At 45.5% G+C, this 22030-nt stretch overlaps 1 protein-coding gene and 1 long non-coding RNA gene across 2 annotated transcripts; both read left to right on the plus strand.

Moving 5' to 3' along the window:
• Positions 1 to 10864: 10864 nt before the first annotated feature.
• On the plus strand, positions 10865 to 13371 carry LOC120701548. The gene is made up of 2 exons (XR_005686151.1): positions 10865 to 11141; positions 12842 to 13371. It is a non-coding gene; the product is annotated as an uncharacterized LOC120701548 (long non-coding RNA).
• A 4089-nt stretch (positions 13372 to 17460) lies between these two features.
• LOC120699729 (F-box/LRR-repeat protein 3-like) lies at positions 17461 to 21399 on the plus strand. The gene is made up of 7 exons (XM_039983782.1): positions 17461 to 18435; positions 18825 to 18950; positions 19201 to 19305; positions 19487 to 19886; positions 19981 to 20110; positions 20203 to 20497; positions 20581 to 21399. The coding sequence occupies exons 1-7, from the start codon at positions 17782 to 17784 to the stop codon at positions 20851 to 20853; spliced, it is 1983 nt and encodes a 660-aa protein (XP_039839716.1). The 5' UTR covers positions 17461 to 17781; the 3' UTR covers positions 20854 to 21399.
• Positions 21400 to 22030: the final 631 nt, after the last annotated feature.

Genomic DNA, 22030 nt, shown 5'->3' on the forward strand with positions numbered 1-22030 from the left:
CGGCCTCTCTCTCTACGCGAGTCCGCTTGCGGACGGGCTTCTCGACAACAACCTCCTTTCCCTTCCTCTTCTCGTGACCCATCTCGACTGGCGGTGGCTAGATCGTGGCACGGGAGTGTGCGGAACGCGAACGCGGCGCGAAAGTAGTGCGAAAAGCGGCTCAGGCAAAAGATCGAACACCTCGCTAGAACTGAGTGGCTGCGGCTGCGGTGTGAGGTGCTGCTGCGTGGGCGGTGGCGCGGAGTGGCAGTGGCGGCGGCGCGGAGGCAGTCGGTGGCGGCGGCGCACGGGCGGCGCTGGCGGCGGTGGTGCACGGGCGGCGCTGGAGTGGAGCGGCGCGGTGGCGCAGGCTGTGCGTGGCGGCGGCTGCGGTCCTGCGTTTAAGCGGCGGCGCGTGGAGGTGCGAGACGCGGTGGTGGCAGCTCGGGCCGGCGGCGTGCAGGTGAACGCGGGTGCGAGACGGCGGCGGCTGCGTGGGCGAGCGGCGGCGGCTTGAGTTAGGAGGAATCGGGCGAAACAGAGAAGGAAGAGAGGACGACGGCACGAGCAAGACACATATATGACAAGTGGGCCCCGTGATTTTCCTTAACGCCGGTTAAACCGATGCTTAGGTTTAGAACGCCGGTTGATTGCATCGGTTCAGTTCACCCGAGACTCCAGCAGAAATTCATCTGAACGCCGGTTGAACCGATGTTATGCACATTGAACTCGCGGGTCAAACATTGCTATCACCGGTTGATTGCTAGGTCAGATTAGTGTTACGTTCACCTGTTGATCCGATGCTATGACTTTTGTATACGTCGGCTTAACGCCTGATTTGTCTGAGCTGAGACAGAAACTTAGTAACGCCGGTTAAACCGATGGTGTTGTTCCATTAAGCGTCGGTTTAACCGGTGAACCCGAAAAACCTTCACTCAGCTCACTCTTCTATGGTAAGTCCAATAAACTTATAAGATTCAACTATACTCAAGTTAATGGACTTGCATAGGCGATTTTACCCCTCAAAATATTTAGGATAGCACACTAGCTTAATAGTTTTTCTTTTCAAACACAAGGAAAAGCCGCAAAGCGAGACAAAGCGCCAAATAAAATGTATGAGCCTTGTCATAGGAATATTGAAGATAGAGAGCTTCAAACTCATCATGACATGGCTCACTAGGCAATAACGCACCTAACACTTTGCTCTTTTCACTTTTCATGAATTAAGATCTTGCATATGAAACAAGTCTCATTTTCATCAAGTGATCTCCTTTGTGACCCTTACGCATGCAATGATGGTGCAAGCTACAACCACATGCGAAAGAAGAGTAAACATGAAGTGCACATCTATATGACAAGAAATGCATAACAAGAAATTAAGTTCTACTTGTCAAGTTTGAACCCCCGGGAAGCTTCTTCATGATGAGCCTTTCTACAAGCCTAGAGGAAAACAAGTGGACCACCACCTCTAGCTAAACCCATGCTCATCACTATCTTACCATGGTTAGACAAGTGTCCTATATGTATGCATTTTTCTATATGACATGACAACTTACATGATGTTTGCCACATCTAATACATTAAGCTCATTCCTTAGCCTAACAAATGTACTCTCGTCTAATGGTTTTGTGAATATATCCACCAATTGCTCCTCGGATCTCACACCTTGAAGAGATATGTCTCCTTTAGCTTCGTGATCACGCAAGAAGTGATGGCGAATATCAATGTGCTTTGTGCGAGAGTGTTGATCTGGATTTTTGGCAATTTTTATGGCACTTTCATTGTCACAAAGGAGTGGTATCCTATCTAGTTTCACACCAAAGTCCAAAAGGGTTTGCTTAATATATAGGATTAGGGCACAACATGCACTGGCCGCTATATATTCCGCTTCCGCGGTGGACAAAGCCACGGAATTTTGCTTCTTACTCGACCAAGAGACTAGAGAACGCCCAAGCAAGTGGCAACCCCCAGAGGTACTCTTGCGATCCACATGGCTTCCGGCAAAATCCGAATCCGAGTATCCCAAGAGATCTAAGCTAGCGCCTTTGGGGTACCACAAGCCTATGCTTGGGGTGTGCTTGAGATACCGAAGGATCCTATTCACAGCCGAGAGGTGTGATTCCTTTGGGTTTGCTTGAAAGCGGGCACACAAGCACACACTAAACATTATATCGGGCCTAGATGCAGTAAGGTAAAGCAAAGACCCTATTATAGAATGATAGAGGGATTGATCAACCGGTTTACCGTCCACATCCAAGTCGAGATGCCCATTGGTTGCCATGGGTGTCTTGATCGGCTTGCATTCATCCATCTTGAACTTCTTCAAGATATCTTTAGTATACTTTTCTTGATGGATGAATGTCCCTTCCTTCAATTGTTTGACTTGAAAACCAAGGAAGAAGGTCAATTCGCCGATCATGAACATCTCGAATTCCCTAGACATCATGGTAGCAAACTCATGACTTAGTAAATCATTAGTTGAGCCAAAGATAATATCGTCAACATAGATTTGACAAATGGAAAGATCCCCGTTGACGTCTTTTGTGAACAATGTGGTGTCCACCCTCCCGATCTTAAAGCCTTGCATGATTAGGAAGTCACGAAGCCTCTCATACCAAGCCCTTGGTGCTTGTTTGAGCCCATAGAGTGCCTTGTGCAACCTATAAACATGGTTAGGATTCCTCGGATCTTCAAACCGGGAGGTTGCTCAACATAAACAAGTTCATTAATAACGCCATTTAAGAATGCACTTTTCACATCCATTTGATATAACTTGATATTATGATGTGAAGAGTAAGTAAGAAGTATGCGGATAGCTTCAAGTCTTGCGACCGGAGCAAAAGTTTTACCAAAATCCAAACCTTCGAATTGAGAGAACCCTTTTGCCACAAGTCTTGCTTTGTTGCGTATCACCACCCCATGTTCATCTTGCTTGTTTCGGAAGACCCACTTGGTGCCGATGATGTTCTTGTTTTTCGGAGGAGCTTCGAGGACCCAAACTTCATTGCGGGTGAAGTTGTTCAATTCTTCTTGCATGGCCATCACCCAATTCGAGTCCTCAAGTGCTTCATCTATGCTAGTGGGTTCAATACAAGAAACAAACGAGTAATGTTCGCAAAATGAAGCATGCTTAGAGCGAGTTCTTACTCCCTTGGAAGGACTACCAATGATTTGACCAATTGGATGATCCTTGGAGATACGACCATGCTTCACTAGCGGTATATGCGTGGATGTTTGTTGGGGTGGATCATGGGTGACTTGTGCTTGTGGTGGAACATTTTGCTCTTCTTGTTCTTGGACTTGGGGTGTTGGCGTTGGCACATTTTCTTGAGATTGTGGATCATCTTTTTCTTGATCTTCGTCCACTTGGGGTACCATGGAGGTGCTTGGTGTAGACGAGAAAGGTCCTCCCCCTTGATCATTGCCTTCATGCACATCTTCCGGCTTGATATCCACAATGGACATCTTCTTCAAAGCTTCATCAATCTCCTCATCACCTACATTGTCGTAGCCAACAACCTCCTCTTGGGAGCCATTATATTCATCAAACTCTACATCACATGTTTCTTCAATTAACCCGGAGGTTTGATTGAATACTCTATATGCTTTGGAGTTTGATGCATAACCAAGAAAGAAACCTTCATCACATCTACTCTCAAACTTACCGAGCCTTTTCTTCTTATAAATGAAGCATTTGCAACCAAAGACTCGAAAGTAGAATATATATGGTTTCTTCCCGGTGATGAGCTCATATGGTGTTTTCTTGAGGAGTCGGTGGGGATACACTCGGTTGGATGCATGGCAAGCCGTATTGATTGCTTCCGCCCAAAATTTCTCGGACGTGCCATAATCATCCAACATTACTCTTGCTAGAGTGATTAGTGTCTTGTTCTTTCTTTCCACCACTCCATTTTGTTGAGGCGTGTAGGTGGCGGAGAATTCATGCTTGATGCCCTCTTCATCGCACCATTCTTCAATCTTCATATTTTTGAACTCGGTTCCGTTGTCACTCCGGATCTTCACAATTAGGGAGTTGTACTCCCTTTGAGCTCTTCTTGCAAATGTCTTGAAGACTTCCGGAGTTTCACCCTTATCGCCTAGAAACATGACCCAAGTATAACGTGAAAAATCATCAATGATTACTAGGCAATAGAGGTTACCACCAATGCTCTTGTATGTGGTTGGACCAAAAAGATCCATGTGAAGTAGCTCGAGCGGTTTGTAGGTAGACAACATCGTCTTGATAGGATGATGTGTTGCAACTTGCTTTCCGGCTTGACATGCTTTGCATAGTTTGTTCTTGTCAAATGTGACATCCTTCAAGCCGGTGATCATCCCTCTCTTGTGGGCTTTCTTGAGGTTGCTCATGCCAATGTGAGCAATTCTTCTATTCCAAAGCCACCCAAGAGACGACTTGGTGAAGAGGCATGTCATGGAGCTTGTTTGCTTTGAAGAGAAATCCACCAAGTAAACGTTGCCATGCCTAAACCCCGTGAATACCAATGACTTGTCTTCTTCAAGAGTTACTACAACACCATTCTTGTCAAAGGTACACGTTAGTCCAAGATCACATAATTGAGTAATAGAAATAAGATTAAAACTAAGTGCTTCTACAAATAAGACATTAGAAATAGATAAATCTTTTGAAATTGCTATTCTACCCAAACCTAAGACTTTCCCCCTTGAGTTATCACCATATGTGACATGTTCATGATCGTCGGGGTCTTCAAGAGAGGTGAACATGCTATCATTGCCGGTCATGTGTTGAGAGCAACCGCTATCAAGTACCTAATGTTTTTCACCGGCTTTGTAGTTCACCTACACACATGAGAATTCACTTTTGAGTTTTTGGAACCCAAACAAGCTTTGGGCCTTGCACATGTGTGACAAGAGCTTTTGGGACCCAAAGTTGCTTGGGGAGCTTCTTCTTTGACTCTTTAGTGATTTTGCCAATGAATTTGGCCTTCACCTTGCCCTTCACTTTACTCAAAATAAAATGGTTATTTTGAAACATTGATGAGTAATTCTTTGGTAAAGTGGGAAGAGGGCGTGATGGTAAGGTGCACTCCCTAGTGTGGTGCCCGGTGACTTGGCAATGTTGGCAATATGAACCAACTTTCTTGATGAAGCTAGTCTTTATCTCCGGAGAAGGAGAAGTGCCTTGATTTGGCTCCGGAAATGAACCAAGACCTCTCTTGCCATAGTCACGAGCATTGTTGAAGAGAATTTCCTTGTGGATGTATTCTCCTCTTGAGAGCTTTTCCACACTACTCTTGAGGCTTGCCACTTGATCCATCAATTCCTTTTCCCTAGAAGGAGCAAGCTCGGGCACAATATTAGTAGCACTTCTATCAATGAGTAGGTCATCACATGAAGTAGAAGCATTGACCTTTTCAATAGTTTCATTGACAAAGTTCTCAAGACTTGGGTCAATTGCTTCATAGGCAAATTCAAGTTCTTGATATTTGTGAGCCAACTCCCTATGCTCTTGTTTAAGCTTTTTGTGGCTCTCTTCAACTTGCTTAGCAAGTACAAGTGACTCATTGTGCTTTTTGAGCAAGTCATTGTACTTGCCAATCAAATCGGAGTGGGCAAGCTCTAACTTGGCATGAGTGCTCTCAAGAATCTTGACTTTGCCCTTTTTCCTCTTGATAACGGATGTATACTCATTAATGAGGTTAGTAAACTCATAAGGGCTAAGCTCATCATCACTATCATCTTCACTCTCACAAACCTTAGAGTTACCTTTGGCCATGAGGCACATGGGCGGTGGAGGTAGCGATGGTTCTACATTTGTGAGAGCGATGGTGACGATGTCTTCTTCATCACTTGAATCTTCGCTTGATGAGACATCGGTCACCCATTCTTGTTTTTCCACCAAGAAGCTTCTCTTGGTGTGGCCTTTCTTCTTTGGGAAGAGCTTGATCTTCTTGTCATGGCTCTTCTTCTTCCCAAGCTTCTTGTTCTTATTTTTCTTTTCATCTTCATCATCATCACTTAAGTTATGACGATGTTTGCTCTAGTTGTCCTTCTTTCTCTTGTCCGGCTTGGGGCAATCGGGAGAGATGTGACCTTTTTCTCCACGGATGCACACAAGCTTCTCTCTACTCAAGTCCTTAGTCTTGCTTCTTGAATGATTGAATGAACAAATGTGTGGAAGATGAAGCTCAAGCTGGCTCTCAACAATAGTATAGTGTATGAAAGTTGCCTGGTGTCAAGAGAGAGCAAAATGACCCATTGGAGGGGTATATATAGGCAGCTCACACGAATAGAGCCGTTGGAGAAAAGCTGCCAGAAAAGTACGCAACGCCGGTTAATCCGACGATCCTCCAATTGTCAGCATCAGTTTAACCGATGAATGCAAACTGCCCCTTTTGGAAACTAGCCGTTACAACTCGGGCAGATTAACCGACGTATCATCGGTTTAACCGGTGAGTGTAGTTGTCCACTGATCAACTGAAAAACCAACCCTCTGGACAACTGCACCGACGTTAACTCAAATCCATCGTCGGTTTAACCGGTGAGTATAACTTCTGAAATCCCTGGAAAAACCAACTCACTGGTCAATTGCACCGACGTTTAATTTCAAACATCGTCAGTTTAACCGGTGTATAGAACCTTGAAATACCCTGGAGAAACCAACTCTGGACTAATGCACCGATGTTAATTCAAACATCGTCGGTTTAACCGGTGTATAGAACCTATCCAGACTCTGATAACTGCGTTTAACCGACGTATAGAAAAGTTGAGTCGTCGGTTAAACGGGTGTATAGTCTTTTTCTGATTTTTGCCTTTTTTGATTTGAGTCTTGAATGAAATCCAAATATTCTTGAGATATAAGTTGAGAACCACTTATTTGAACTTCTAATAACCTGAGTGACCATAGTGTGCATCCATTTTTGATTGACCATGTCCATGCTCAAGTTACTTGGCCTTAACCCATCTTAATAGTGCGATCACTACAAAACTATAAAACCTATACTAACCTAAGTGTCCTTCTCAACCTTACGACACTTAGGACTAGAAAGATCCTTAGTCTTGATATATATTTGAGTTGAATACCGATATCGCCTTTTTAAATAATGAAATTGAGGGGCCTCTTTAACAAATGACCAAATGAGCGATAATGTTTCAATAAGCTGCACAAACTCATTAGTCACAATAATGGTTGTCATTAATCACCGAAACATACCTAGAGGGCCTAGATGCTTACACCGAGCCACCGTGCCGCTCGCCTACCTCGACGCCCGGACTCCCACGACCGCCAGCGAGCCGGGCCACGTGCGTGCCCCGTCCTCGCCGCCGGCCGCTCCTGTGCGCGCCGACGCGCAGCACGCGCGGCACTACTCGCTGCGCCGCCCGCCGTCAAGCACAGCGCCGCTTGCCCCGCTGTGCGGTTCTGCCGCCCTCTGTAGTCCATGCCGTCAGGCAGGGGCGGGCCCCACATGTATTCATGGGTATTCAATGTATTCATGGGTATTCAGCTGAATACCCAAAATTTTTGGCAAAAAAAGTTGTATACATAGTATATAGCATGTATATGTATTAAAAAAGGAAAAATAGCACCACAAAACAGGCCTCTCAATCTCTTTTTTCGTCTTGGGCTCAAATGGCCCACAACTCGCATTTTTTATATTTTTATATTTTTCAAAATCATTTTTTACAGAAATATATTTTCGGTTTCTCAATTTACAGGTTTATACCCCTACCGCCCGGCAGGCGGGCGGCAGGGGGCTTACCGCCCGTCTGCGGGGCGGCCGCCCCCCTGCCGGGCGGTAGGGGCCTATATGTAATTAAAATTTGTGTTTTATCGCATGGAGGCCGTTGCTTTAGGTGACCACTTCTCTTTAGGTGCACCATCAATCCACTGTGTCCGACCAGATGGTGCACCTAAAGAGAAGTGGTCACTTCTGTATGACACAGATGGGAGGCGTTACGGGATCGAGACGACCAACCATGCTGAGTGTTACAATATGGTAATGCGCCGTGTTTGTGGATTTCCTCTTGTTGGCATTGTTGAGTTCATCATGTATGGATGTGTAAGGTAGTTTAGGGAGCGGTACGCATCAGCCGTTTCCTCACTTCATGATCCAGGAGTGCATTTTTGCGGAAGGGTCAATGAGTACATGGAAAAAAAGATGGAAAAGGCTCGATTTCACTCAGTTATATCGATGGGCACAAAAGAGCAAAGGTTTGAGGTATCATGCAGGGACAGGACCGGACAGGGTGTCCGCAGACAAAGGGTAGTTCAAGAAGTTTTGATAACCATTGACGGGAGAGTGTTCTGCATATGCCAGAAGCCAAAGGTGCATCACTTACCATACCCCCATGTCATCGCGGCTTGTTCTGTATCTGGGTTAGATGCTGCGTCGTATGTTTCTCACTATTTCACAAAGGAAGCCGCTGCACAGACTTGGTGTCATGAGATATACGGCATCGGTATTCTAGGACCATTCACTCAAAAAAATTCCCATCCAATGCTCATCCCAGATCCAGCTATGAAGAGGGGCATAGGCCGACAGCAGACGCGTCGTATCCAGAACGGAATGGACGAGTCCGAGGTTGGAAAGAAGAAAAAACGTTGCAACTTGTGTGGAGCAGACGGTCACACTTACAAGAAGTGCCCACAGCTTTCAGTACCCACTGCTGCTGCCGAGGCTGGACCTTCCGGGAATCCGACGGATGGATCGGCTCCACCTACAAGAATTTGCCGCATCTAGTTGTGCACGTAACAGCTTGCAATGTATTTGTGTGTACGAAACTAAGTATATTATGTATATACTATGTCTAGATGTTTTGTTTAATTAGTTGGCAGTGCATATTTCTCTCGAATTTGGTTGTAACAAATGAAACCTTCAATGTAATATGTTATGTGGTATTTTGTTTAACGTTCTATTTATATTTCGTTCATTGTATCTTATGTGGTATTGTATTATAGAGCCACACGAGGTTCAAGATTCATAAATTAATGTAATCATTGCAATCAAACATAACAAACATATAAGTATTGCAATTAAAGGTACAGGAGGTCTGCCGTCCCGTCACAATTTACATCACAATCTAAAACCGATGAACATCATATGTTATAGATCATGTCATGAAATCATCTAGGTCGTCATCCCAGTTAACAGATGGTGGTGCTGCAGGTGGTGTAGCATGACTTGACGAACCTCTCGACTTTCCCTTTCTCTCTTTTATGGTTCTAGATTCATGTACAGGGGACAAACATCATGTGTTGGAGGCCATGGTTTTGGGGGCATGTAGTCATCCATATCGTTATCCCAGTTAACACAAGTTGGTGCTTGAGGTGGTGCAGCATTACTTGACGAACCTCTTGCCTTTCCCTTTCTCTCTTTTCTGGTTCTAGGTTCGTGTACAGGGGGAGGAACATCATGTGTTGGAGGCCATGATTTGGGGGGCATGAAGTCATCCATATCGTCATCCCAGTTAACACAAGTTGGTGCTTGAGGTGGTGCAGCATGACTTGACGAATCTCCGGTCATCTGTTCTTGCGGAGGCCAAGAACTGTCACCCGAAGATCTTTTCCACCTCCTTCGTCTAGTTTGCGGCATAACTCCACCGAAGATACATACCAATTTACGAAAATTTGATATCGATTTGTTAATCAACTCTGTGTCCTCGGGGTAATCCTATCATATAATTACACAATAATTTTACTATTTCGTAAATATGGATTACAAATGACGGACGGGATTGGAACTGAATAAGAGTTACCTTAATGTGCATCTCATACACCTCTGACCGCATCCATATCTTACAAGTACTTTATAAGAATCCAATAACATTAGGATGATTCGCTAGTTCATATACCCTCATGTATATCTTCCGACGTTCTAGCAGGTGTTCCTTTACATCTTGCATTGTAATACCTCGAAACAATATGAAATCTTTAAACTGAACTAATTTTGACAACACCATCTCTATCGTACCATCCACTAATACATCCAACTTCTTACTGATTACAAGATGTGTCATGATCTCAAATATTATACTAGATTTTTCTTCGGTCCATGAAAATCCTCCAAAATTAGAGGCAGCCATTGCCTTATGCTGCAATATTTAGAAACAAGTTTAATACTATATTTTACTATCCAAAACTTAATTCTATTTTAATTTATAATTTATTTAGAAACAAGTCTGTAATAAACTTAAATTTTAATACTGAACTGAAATTTTAATACTATAGCATTAATTAAATTAAATTACTTTACAATATTAATGGATTCATACGTAACTTATATGCAGATCACAAGTGCGGAATCCGGCAGGGCTTCGCTGTTGCAACTCTCTCCCTTACCCCACGTTTCTTCTTTTTCCCTCTATGGATGTTGTTTGCTGCAAATGCAGGTGTGGGAGGACCTCGAATTTTATATTGGAGGGAGCCTGACGCCCCCCTGCTGGCCGGTAGGGGCCTCCATACGGGTATAATCTTGTAAATTGTGAAACCAAAAATATATTTATATAAAAAACGATTTTGAAAAATATAAAAATAAAAAAAACGCCCACAACTCCCCCTCCTTCCGGCCTATTTGCGGCAGCCCAATTTGTATCCCGTGACCCCCTCCCGTCAACCGGCCTGCAGTCTGACTCTGTCCCTTAATCGAATCCCCGTGACCCCGTCCCGAGCCCCAGGCGGCAGACCCTAGCAAGCAGCGGCCGGCGGCGCCTGGCGGCCTGGGCGCAGGGCGGGCACCAGGCAGGGGCCAGCGGCGGCCTAGCGGCACGGCGACCGGAGGCTGGCCTGGGCGCTGGCACTGGCTGGCGCGCAGCCAGGGCGCAGGGCGGGCGGCTGCCGGCGCCTGGCGCAGCTGCGCCTGCGCAGGCCAGGCAGGCAGGCATCACATCGACGGGTGGCCGCCGGCGCCGGGCGCAGCTGCGCCTGCGTAGGCCAGGCAGGCAGGCAGCACACCGACGGGCGGCAGCGCGCACCGGCGCACGGCGCATCTGTGCAAGCGGGCAGCGGCCCAGTGCCTCGTGCCTCGGCTCGTCCTCGGCTGCTCGGCAGATGGCAGGTACCCCCTCTGTCCCGGTTTAAGTGTCGTCCGGGAACAGCGATTCCCCTCACAGGCATGGTTTTCTAGCGACGATTAAAGCGGGACGGAGGGAGTAGGTGATAGAGGCTGCCCCTCGGTGATAGAAAGGTGAGCACAGAGCAATTTTGATTGGCAATTGCTTGTTAATTTGTGATAATTCTAGAGCAATGCAGTGACTAGAGTGATTGCTATGATCTTGGTACTTGATTATGTGCTATGAATGCTACCAAAAAAAAATTCCCACCCTTTGAAATTTTTGAATACCCAAACTTCAAATACTGGGCCCGCCTCTGCCGCCAGGACGCCGCTGTTCTGTCGCCCTCCGACGTCCACCTTCCTTCCTTCTCTACGTGAAACATGCAAATCTCATCAATCGTGGGCTACCGGCCTCATCTGGTTTGCCCAATCGAGATCCGACAGCTGGCGTAGCCACTTGTACACGTCCTCACATGTCCACCCAAGTGCAGTTTGGCGTCAGACACGTTCCTGCCAGCGAGCCTTCTTGGCCTTCGGACAAAACCTTTGGCGCTCTCCTCTGTAAGCGACTTCAGCCCGAACTATCGGCTTCTTTCCAACTTCTAATTCGGAATTCCTAAACAACCATAGAGTGTGTTTTTTCCTGTCACCAGTCAGTTCTTATTTTGTCACTAAATGTAGCTAACAGATCTTCGAGATTGACAAAAATCACCACTAACGCCTAGTGGCGAATCGAGAACTCAAACTCTGGTGGGTAGGTTCCACCAAAAAAAAATCTTACCAGCTAAGCTACACTTGTCTGCGTGTTTGTGAGGGTTTACTGTGCTTTGCAAAAAAAAATATTTTGGTTTTCTAGAGATAACAACATCTCTCTGAGATGTGCGCAGTTACTAACAGTTTACATCAACGTGTCCTTTACCTGACTGCCTGTGCATTTTATATATATACCAATCAAATCAAGCATCTAATCCTTCCTTCATTTAATTCTTTGGCCTAGAAATTAAGAAAAAACAATCCACGATAGGTAGCCCTTATTCCTCCCTCCACTGTTACTGCTATCAACCAACCAACCAACCATGCCTACGTCCAGAGAAAGAAACCGCTTTGGAACAAACGCCTTTTCCGCTCCCGAAAGCTCACTTCCATTCCATGGTGTGGCTACTGTACTCTCCGGTAGGGATGTAAATGATACAAATATTTTTCGACCGTATTTGAATTCAATCCGGTTTGGAATGATTTTTATCCGTCCGTATCTGATTCTGAGTATCCAATATCCGTAACTGATCCGTATCCGAATACTCAAAAGTTATATTTTTATGATGTCGATATCCATTACAATCTTATCCGACAAAAACTAACACTATACGTATCCGACTTCATATTCGAACACAAATATGAAAATAAATACGATATCAGTAATATTCGTCCGTATTTAATCTGTTTTCATCCCTACTCTCTGGTTTTTGGGACCTGCATCTGGATCGGGATCGGAGGACTGTGATAAGTTGATAAGGGCGACAGGTACCGAAAAGAAAATACTGATTCACGGATGGATTCTCCAACTGAATCAACTTTGCCTCAATTATTAAGGGCTCTTTACTTTCGGTGGGATTGATCTAGAAACGCTGCTGGCTGCAACAATTACAGTAACTTACTGCAAGCTGCAGAGTCAGCACAGAAGCTTCAGACGGACATTCTTTCCAGTAGAGCTAGCTAGCGTATATATCAAACTATAGATAATCTCATATTCTCATTCATACAGGCAACATGTAGTAGTAGGCAGCATACATCACTGAAACAACTTTACCAATATACTGCAACAACTTTGACAGGTATATATGGCAACAACGACCGGAACATCGACGCACCACCTGGGTTACCCATACTACAAGCAGCCTGCAGACAAAGTGCAGGAGTGACTAGTTCAGCACCATGAATTGGGACGTCCACGCCGTACGGCAGCGGGGGAGGTTTGTTTTGCTCTAGCCAGTGGCTACCCTCTTCTTCCGTTCCACCGCTTCCCAGATGCCACCTGCCTCCCGCCCGGCTGCACCGGCCGCTCTTCAGGAAGTGTGTCCTTGTCGGTTCTCGCCTGTCAAACGCAGCCACGCAAAACCTTAACAAAGCGACTCCACTAAAATTCCCAAAAACTCCGCTTTCGGTGGCGTTCTTTAATAATCTATCTGCAAAGGAGCCGCTGGTGAAAAGATCCGTCAAAAGTTACAATGGCTTGTGTGGGAAGGGAGAAAATGAGTCAAGAATGTAACTAAGTCACAAATCATTAGTTTTTTTTACGTCCGTAATCATATACGCGAACTGTTCTGGGTAGAGCAACTCCGGTAATAGCATATGAATCAGACTCTCCTTGTCTCTATTTTTTTTAGGCTTCTAAATTTGCAAAGGAGCCGGTGGTGAAAAGATCCGTCAAAAGTTACAATGGCTTGTGTGGGAAGGGGAAAAATGAGTCAAGAATGTAACTAAGTCACAAATCGTTAGCTTTTTTACGTCTGTAATAATATATGTCGATCGTTTCGGGGTAGAGAAACTCCAGCAATAGTCACTAAATCAGACTCTCTATATGTTAAATGGAGGTTGTCTCTATTTTTAAAGCTTCTAAATTTACTTCAACTCCAGTAATAATTCTTAAATTCAATTTATAACAAGGGGGTTTCCTAGAGACCCCTTAGGAATAGAAGGTGGATGAGGGATTTTTTAGGCCTCCCTGAAATAGAGAGTCTAGTACTCTAGTAGAGGGTCTGCTAGAGTGTATTTTTTTAGCTTAGTCCTCTAAATTTGGGATAGGGGGCTGTTTAAAGAGTCTGCTGGAGTTGATCTAACAAATTACCCTTTTCCTCTTCCCCTTGTTTCATAAATTATTAGGTTAAGTTTGAATGGTATAATAATATAACCTTGTTTGCTACTCCATCTGTTCTAAATTATAGGTTGTTTTGATATTTCTAGATGCATAGTTTTTCTGTGCACCTAGATGTACACTATGATTAGATACATAATAAAAATTATAAATCTAAAAATACCAAAACATCCTATAATTTGCAATGGATGGAATATATTTATTTTTGTACCCTTTCAACTTACTCCCTCTATTTAGAAATGTAATATGTTTTTTGATTGGGAACTGTCAAATTTTATAATCATTGACCTATAATTAGTTAAATTATGCAGATATTTGGTGAAATAAACTTGCGTGTATATTTTGTATGCAAGGTGGTTTGGAGATTATGTTGAGTCTTTACAATTGACATTACATTGTAACAAAAAAAATCATGGATCGCAATCTTAATATGTTTAATATTTCTGAACACAAGGAGTATCTTTCAAAAGTAATGCCTTTGGCCAACACCATGTGCTGTGAAGATTCCTCACTTCTGCTCGTGTTGGAATTAATTAATAATCACGGATGGCAACAAGAAGATGAAATTGTTGTCTAATGGATGGATTGATTAATTAGTCGATGGTCGAGGCTGTCCTTCTTCTTATACATTATTTTACAAATCCCGAGGTAGATCAGGCTCTGGTTGAGGGAGGTAGTAGGTAGGTTTGTTCTGCAGATGATGCCTCCTGCTATGGCACTCTTGCAGTTGCCGGCCTGGCCCCATAAACCTTCCCCAGATGCCCCCTAAAACAGGTAAACTCTGCTTTCAGTGGCGATTGTTAGCTTTAGAGTGGATCAGGTGAAGATATATTGAGAAAAACAATAATGTAAACTGTTATACCAACACCAAGCCACCGGCAGACTTTTGCGTGCATTTTCCATGTATCATCTTCGATTATTTGCTGATCCAAAACAACAACAGCGTAGGCGACATCCGCTTGTCTCTACCGGGTTTTCTAGTCTCGTCGTCGCCTCTCATTTTGCTGAATGTAACATCGCATTTGTTGTCTCTTGTTATCACACGTGTTTGGTTCCTTGCTTGAAATAACGCATTCTCCTTTTGCCATTGCTAGTTTCCGTTTGATTCCTTGCTAATTTCTAATATGTGTGTTGCAAAATATTTTTGCAACATCATTTCAGTATTTCTAAACCATAGTAAAAGTTGTATGGAATTATATATTTCTGAGATAAGTGTCCCTGAGATCGTCACACTTTACCTAGCCAGTGCTTCGGTGCGGTGGCGCAGCTCACTTAGGATTTTAGGTGGGGCAAAACTTGTCTTGATCTTGGTTTATCAAGTTTGGAGCCTCCTTTCAACCATAGCTGCCATGGGGGTCTTTAATCTGCGCCCCTAATTAAGTTGGGGCAACGGTGCTGTATGGGGAGCTCCGCCGCTGCTTCAGTGGAGATTTCTCACTTCGCTTGTGTTGATAACATGACTAAAGATAACAATAGGGGAAAAAGAATATTACTTAATGGATGGATGGATGGATTAACTAACCCAGAAATTAGTTTACAGATCCCCTAGCTGTGAATACAAAACACCCAGAATATTTATAACCTGGGACCGGCACAAGTGTGAGACAGCCTCCTGCATAGCGTACGGCACCGGGGGAGGCTGGTTTGGCTGCCTTCAACCTCTTTTAATGTTCAGTCCAGATGAAGTATTCACTGCAGCTCCATCAACTGCCCCAAATGCAACCGCACGAGAACTGAAAAAACCTTCCCCAAATGGCTCTTAGGAAAGCCGAACTCTGGTTTTGGTGGAGCTTGGAGTGACCCACAAGGCGAAGATTGAGCAATAATATTAACTTATGAATAGTAATGGTGAAATTATAGAGTTAAGTAATAGTAAATGCAAAATTATAATTACACTCCAAACTAAATATAAATGCCCCCAAAAATCTAACGTGTTTGCCTATTGTTGGAAATAGGAGCTTCTTTCAAAAGAAGTAACACGTGCCGGATGTAACTATACCCACTCGGAGCAATGCCCGTACAATCAGATTAGATAGCGGGCGGTCAATTACACTCCAAGCAAAATGTCAAATAAGACCCTCCTAGCAAACCACCATTTTTTGGTCCGGAAAGGAGCGAAGAAGAAATAAGCATTTTCTTTCTTCTTTTTTTCTTCTTCTTTCTCCTCTTCGCGCTGAGTCCATATGATACCTCAGCTCCGCTCTCTGCTCGGCAACGGTCCTGCACTATTGGTCCAGTGCTGCCCTGTCCCAAAAACAAGTTCACAATCAATGAAAAGATAAAAGAAAAAAAAAGTAAAAGAAACAATCTTCCCCAAATGACCCCCAAAATAGCTGGGCTCTGCAGCTTTCGGTCTCAGCTGTCTAATTAGAGTGGATCCGATGAAGATTGAGTTCAGATTTAAAATGTGAATTGTCTCGCTAACACTGAGCTAGTGACTCTTAGCGCACTTTCTTGAGCCACTGACGACTCTTAGCGCACTTATCTTGCTTCTAGCTCCAGCTTCGATTCTTTCTGACAAACAAAACGTGTGTTGTCTGTTTGTCGCTGATAACACGTCTGTTAATTAGTTTGGATTATGTAAATGAGACATCATCACAAGGTACGACGAAAAAATATTTTCATCTTCGAATCATTTCTTGGTATCAAGCAGGGGGATATACTGGTTGGACTAGTCAGTAATCCATGCTCACAATTAGAACACGTTTTAGAAACACTACTCTTGAATTATCGTACCAGCGTAACCTCCCCCGGTTGTACTCTTTTTCTTCCCCTTTTGTTCGAAAAAGATTCATGGTAAATCTCTAATCATCTTTTCGAAAAGAATTATCATAGCATTGTTAAAACAAGATGAGAGAATGTGTGCAAGTGTCACTATGTAGATTAAGGACTTATATGTTCAGAGAAAAAGCATAAAGACCAAAGGGACATCCACTCCAAATTGGAATACGGTTCCTTGGTTGACACACTCGAGAGTACCATGTAAATGCAAAGCTGATAAGAATTCCTTCATTGTTTACTTATCAGACAGAGCTTCCTCTAAAAGAAGAAAAAAAATGCGACTCCCGGGCTCGGAGCGTGCGCGGGCCCACATGGTCAACACCTGCCGGTCAACATGCCGGCCGAATGCCAAAACTACCCACCACATAAAAAGGTTTCTCCGCAAAACAGGACTCAATAGTCAGATGATGCACATGAAATTACGATCAATTATCTTTTATGCACAATTTCTGACCAATTATGATCGGAAAAATCGTTTCCGAACAAATTATTGTAAAAATTCCCTCCGATTTCATGTAGACTTGCAGTCTACCCGTATCTGAATTTTTTTACAGTCTACCGGTCGGAAATCGGCTATCCAAAAAAAAGTAAAAGAAAAGGCTGTGGGCCCGGGGGCAGTTTGGTCATCTTCCTCGTCGCACTCGCGGTGCGATCAGGTGCCACCTTCGACCCGCACCTGAGGCAGGCGGTATTCCGACCGGCATCACCTATCCCAATCTTTCTCTCTTCTCTTTCTCTCTCTTCTCACCTGTCGAGCTCCACCGCCCGTCCCCACCTCCCCCCAGTCCCCGCCCGCTCGCCCGCCCCGCGGCTTATCCACCACCACCACCACCACCTCCGCCGCCGGGCCGGATCGATCGGGACCGCGCCGCCGCCGCCGCCGCCATCCGCGCCCCCGGGATCCTGCTCCTACCATGCTGCGGCGCCGCGCCCTTGCCCGACCGCGCCGGCCCGCCGAACCGCGCCTCCCTCTCCCCGACGACCACCCGCCCGTCGCCGTCTTCTCCTTCCTCTTCATCCCCACCTAAATTGATCGGCCCCGGCAGCGCTTCTCGGCGGCGCCGGGAGAAGCAGCGGGCGGATCGCCGCCGCCGCCGCGCGCGCGTCCGGCCAGGCGGGATGAGCCGGGAGGGGCAGAAGCTCGACTGCGCCGCCGGCGTCGGGATCGGGGTGCTGTCGCTGGACCTGCTCGGCCAGGTGCTCGACCGCCTGCGCGAGCCGCGGGACCGCAAGGCGTGCCGCCTAGTCAGCCGCGCCTTCGAGCGCGCCGAGGCCGCGCACCGCCGCGCGCTGCGGGTGCTCCGCCGGGAGCCGCTCCCGCGCCTGCTCCGCTCGCTCCCGGCGCTCGAGCGGCTCGACCTCTCCGCCTGCGCCTCGCTCGACGACGCCTCGCTCGCCGCGGCCGTCGCCGGCGCCGGAGGGGGCCTCGCGGGGCTCCGCCGCGTCTGCCTGGCCCGGGCCAGCGGGGTCGGCTGGCGCGGGCTGGAGGCGCTTGTCGCCGCGTGCTCCAGGCTGGAGGCCGTCGACCTGTCGCACTGCGTCGGCGCCGGGGACCGCGAGGTCGCCGCGGTGGCGGCCGCGGCCGGGCTCAGGGAGCTGAGGCTGGACAAGTGCCTCGCTGTCACGGACATGGGGCTCGCCAAGGTGGCTGTCGGGTGCCCCAGGCTGGAGAACCTCAGTGTCAAGTGGTGCCGTGAGATCTCCGACATCGGAATTGATCTGCTCGCCAAGAAATGCCCCGAGCTCCGCAGCCTCAACATCTCCTACCTCAAGGTTACTGCTACCCTATGAGCTGTATATTGAACTGTCATTGCTTGGATAGCGGAAACATGAAAGATGATTACTTGTGGCTAGATATGCTGGTTTGGGGCCAGGAATGAAATTCTGTTTAGACTTTGATAAAAAAGCGAGAAATTCCTAATTCCTGTGCAGCGGCAACAACTAGAAATTTCCCTTAGTCTGGGTAATCGAACCAACTTTTTGCTTGGGTGATCCATTATTTAATCATCGTATCGTATTGTTTGTTTGGCTGTCAGATTGTGTCTAGCCCATCACATGTTGGAGCTGGGTGTCGAACCAACTTTTTGCCTGGGTGATCCATTTTTTAATTTCACATTGGTTGGGGTAATGAATGAAATGCTTATTTTTCTCTTCTTCTGCAGGTGGGTAATGAATCCCTTAGATCAATATCTACCCTTGAGAAGCTCGAGGAGTTGGCAATGGTTGGTTGCTCATGTATAGATGATGAAGGCCTGGAATTACTGAGCAAGGGGAGTGACGCATTGCAGGTAACCACACTTTGGGATGCTAAACTTTTGTATATCATTGTTGCATATTATTGTGTCAATTTTATTATGTAAAGTTTGAATAGTTCTAGTTATTAGCTTCCTGCCAGTGGGACTTACACTCATCTGGAAACTGGAATTTGGATACTTATAGTGTGTGTGCAGCATCACTGGCAACTTAATCTTTTTTAATGCTGATTTTTTTTGTCTTTTTGAAACATTGATCCCTTCTAAGAAGCTTCTTTTATTTCAGAGTGTTGATGTTTCAAGATGTGATCACGTAACTTACCAGGGATTAGCTTCACTCATAGATGGTCGCAAATTTCTCCAAAAGTTACATGCCGCAGATTGTTTGCATGTGAGTTGGTGATCCTGACATTACGTGCGCACACTTATTAGTTTTTTCTTGTACAATACAAAATGCCCTATTTTTTATGTTAACTAACATATTATTGGGGATTCAACCCTCACGAAGAGTGATAAATAATCAAAAGGGGCAAATGTCTGACTTACTGTGATGTTATTTTTGAAACTTGTAGGAGATAGGACAGTGTTTTCTGTCCAAGTTGGCAACACTGAAGGAAACCTTGACTGTGTTGAAACTCGATGGTCTTGGAGTCTCGGACTCTCTCCTTCAAGCCTTTGGTGAAGGTTGTAACAACCTGGTTGAGATTGGACTTAGCAAATGCAGCGGTGTTACAGATGAAGGGATCTCATCTCTTGTGGCTCGATGTAGTGACCTGAGGACAATTAATCTCACATGCTGCAATCTCATCACCAATAATGCGCTTCATTCAATAGCGGACAACTGTAAGATGCTTGAATGCTTGCGGTTAGAATCCTGCTCTTTGATAAATGAGAAGGGAATAAAGCAAATTGCAACTTGTTGCCCCAATCTTAAGGAGATAGACCTCACTGACTGTGGAGTGAATGATGCAGGTTTATGATCTCTACTATCCTGTTTTTGTCCTTTTTTATCCAAATCTGTTCTTTTTAAATTGAGCATGACCATATAAGCTACTTGTTTCTGCAGCGCTGGAGTACTTGGCTAAATGTTCTGAACTGCGAATATTGAAATTAGGCCTATGCTCAAGTATTTCTGACAAAGGCATTTCTTTTATTAGTTCAAACTGTGGAAAGCTCGTGGAGCTTGACCTCTACCGGTAATTTAGCTCTTCTTATGTAGTCTTTAATCATGATTCTTTTTCAGTCTCCATGCATGGAAATAACATGTCTGCAATATTCCTTCCTCTAGGTGCAACTCCATTACTGATGATGGACTGGCAGCTTTAGCAAATGGCTGCAAGAAGATTAAGTTGTTAAACTTGTGCTACTGCAATAAGATTACAGATAGTGGTTTGGGCCACTTAGGCTCTCTGGAGGAGCTTACAAATCTTGAGCTGAGGTGCTTGGTCCGCATCACGTGCATAGGGATCTCGTCGATTGCAATCGGATGCAAGAGCCTGATAGAACTGGATTTGAAACGTTGCTATTCGGTTGATGATGCTAGTCTGGGGGCCCTTGCTCGTAATGCTTTCAACCTTAGACAGGTAAATAATCTGCAGAGTTTAGCTTGTCCTTGCAATATTCTTAAGGAGCAAGATCATTAAAAAGCCTGTCCTCATTCCTGCAGCTTACGATATCATACTGCCAAGTCACCGGCTTGGGCCTGTGCCACCTGCTGAGCTCCCTGCGCTGCCTCCAGGACATTAAGATGGTGCACCTCTCGTGGGTCTCCATCGAAGGGTTTGAGATGGCGCTGCGAGCAGCCTGTGGGAGGCTGAAGAAGCTGAAGATGCTCACCGGGCTGAAGACCGTGCTGTCCCCTGAGCTCCTCCAGATGCTGCAGGCGTGCGGCTGCCGAATAAGATGGGTCAACAAGCCTCTCGTCTACAAGGACTGCTGAAGTCGCGCTCGTCCCATCACCTCTGCTGCAGCAACACCTGTGTGGATCGTGAATTCAAGATCTTCCAAGCTTTGCTTGCTTCGGTGTAAGTTGTGACCCATGCGAGTGAAGAGAGTCTCCAATAATCATTGGGGGCGTAAGCTCCTGCCCCCAGGTTGTGATTATGTTGTCTACCTTTCGGGCACCATCACGCGGCGTTTGTCGTCATGGGCCCAGACGCCCAGTGTATGTACACTGAAGCATCAGTACAGTTCATGTATCAGGTTAGTTTGTGCATAGCCTGCAGCGGAATCATCCTGTTTCTGGGATTAGTTAGTGTATTTGTTGCTTCATTTCGCATGGTTTGAGATGAAACAATCGTAACAGATATGATCGGTTTTCTGCATCACAGGTTCATCCTTGCCTTGACTGCCACTATGTCTCAGTTGATATGTATATAGTGTTCTATTTCATGTTATTAGAGGTAATGAACGATCGCGAGTCATGTAGATTTTATAGTATGTATATAATCCTGCATGTAAATTACCATGTTGCGTCTCTGCTGTATGGATGAAGGCCAAAGTTTGATCTGCAAAATTCGCAATGAATTCTTCAATTATCACGAGTTCAAAGAATTGTTGCATAGCCCAGCCCACGAAGGCAGAAGTTTGATTCCAATCATCGCCTACCTTTTTTATGTACCCATTGTTTCTTGATGTGGATTTCTCTAATTTTTACAGGTTGCCTACATGGTCTCTGATAACATTAAAATGACAGCTTGTCTTGCTCTAAAACGCCCATCAAGTTGAAAGGGACCTCTTCCAAGTGCTGAGTGCGCGATATGCAACCTAACCATCAACCGTACCACTATATATAACCATGCCTCAGCTGCCAGCTACTCAGCTCGTTGTCTTGATTGGTGCTTGGATCTGGTATGAGTTAGGTTCAGCCGGCCTTGCACAAAGTAGCCAGTGCCAGACTGGCATTACTTTCTGTCGTGGCGTGGCAAACCACAGCCGGGTGGTAGAATGTACCCGCCTAAGTCCAGAGGGTGAGTACTCGGGGGTTAGCTAGGTCTAGTTCGATCTCGCTCAAGAACACCAAGAACACGATGAACACACACCGGGTTTAGAGTGGTTCGGGCCGCCGGAACGTAATACCCTATGTCCACTGTGTGCTGTATTGCTCAAGACTGAAG

The sequence above is a fragment of the Panicum virgatum genome, chromosome 3K, assembly GCF_016808335.1.
Source record: "Panicum virgatum strain AP13 chromosome 3K, P.virgatum_v5, whole genome shotgun sequence".
Taxonomy (NCBI): Eukaryota; Viridiplantae; Streptophyta; class Magnoliopsida; order Poales; family Poaceae; genus Panicum; species Panicum virgatum.

Coding starts and splice junctions, on each gene's coding strand:
- LOC120699729 (XM_039983782.1), top strand. CDS start 17,782: ATGAGCCGGGAGGGGCAGAAGCTCGACTGCGCCGCCGGCGTCGGGATC. Junction 18,951..19,200: donor AGGGGAGTGACGCATTGCAG/GTAACCACACTT, acceptor CTTTTATTTCAG/AGTGTTGATGTTTCAAGATG. Junction 20,111..20,202: donor GTGGAGCTTGACCTCTACCG/GTAATTTAGCTC, acceptor TCCTTCCTCTAG/GTGCAACTCCATTACTGATG.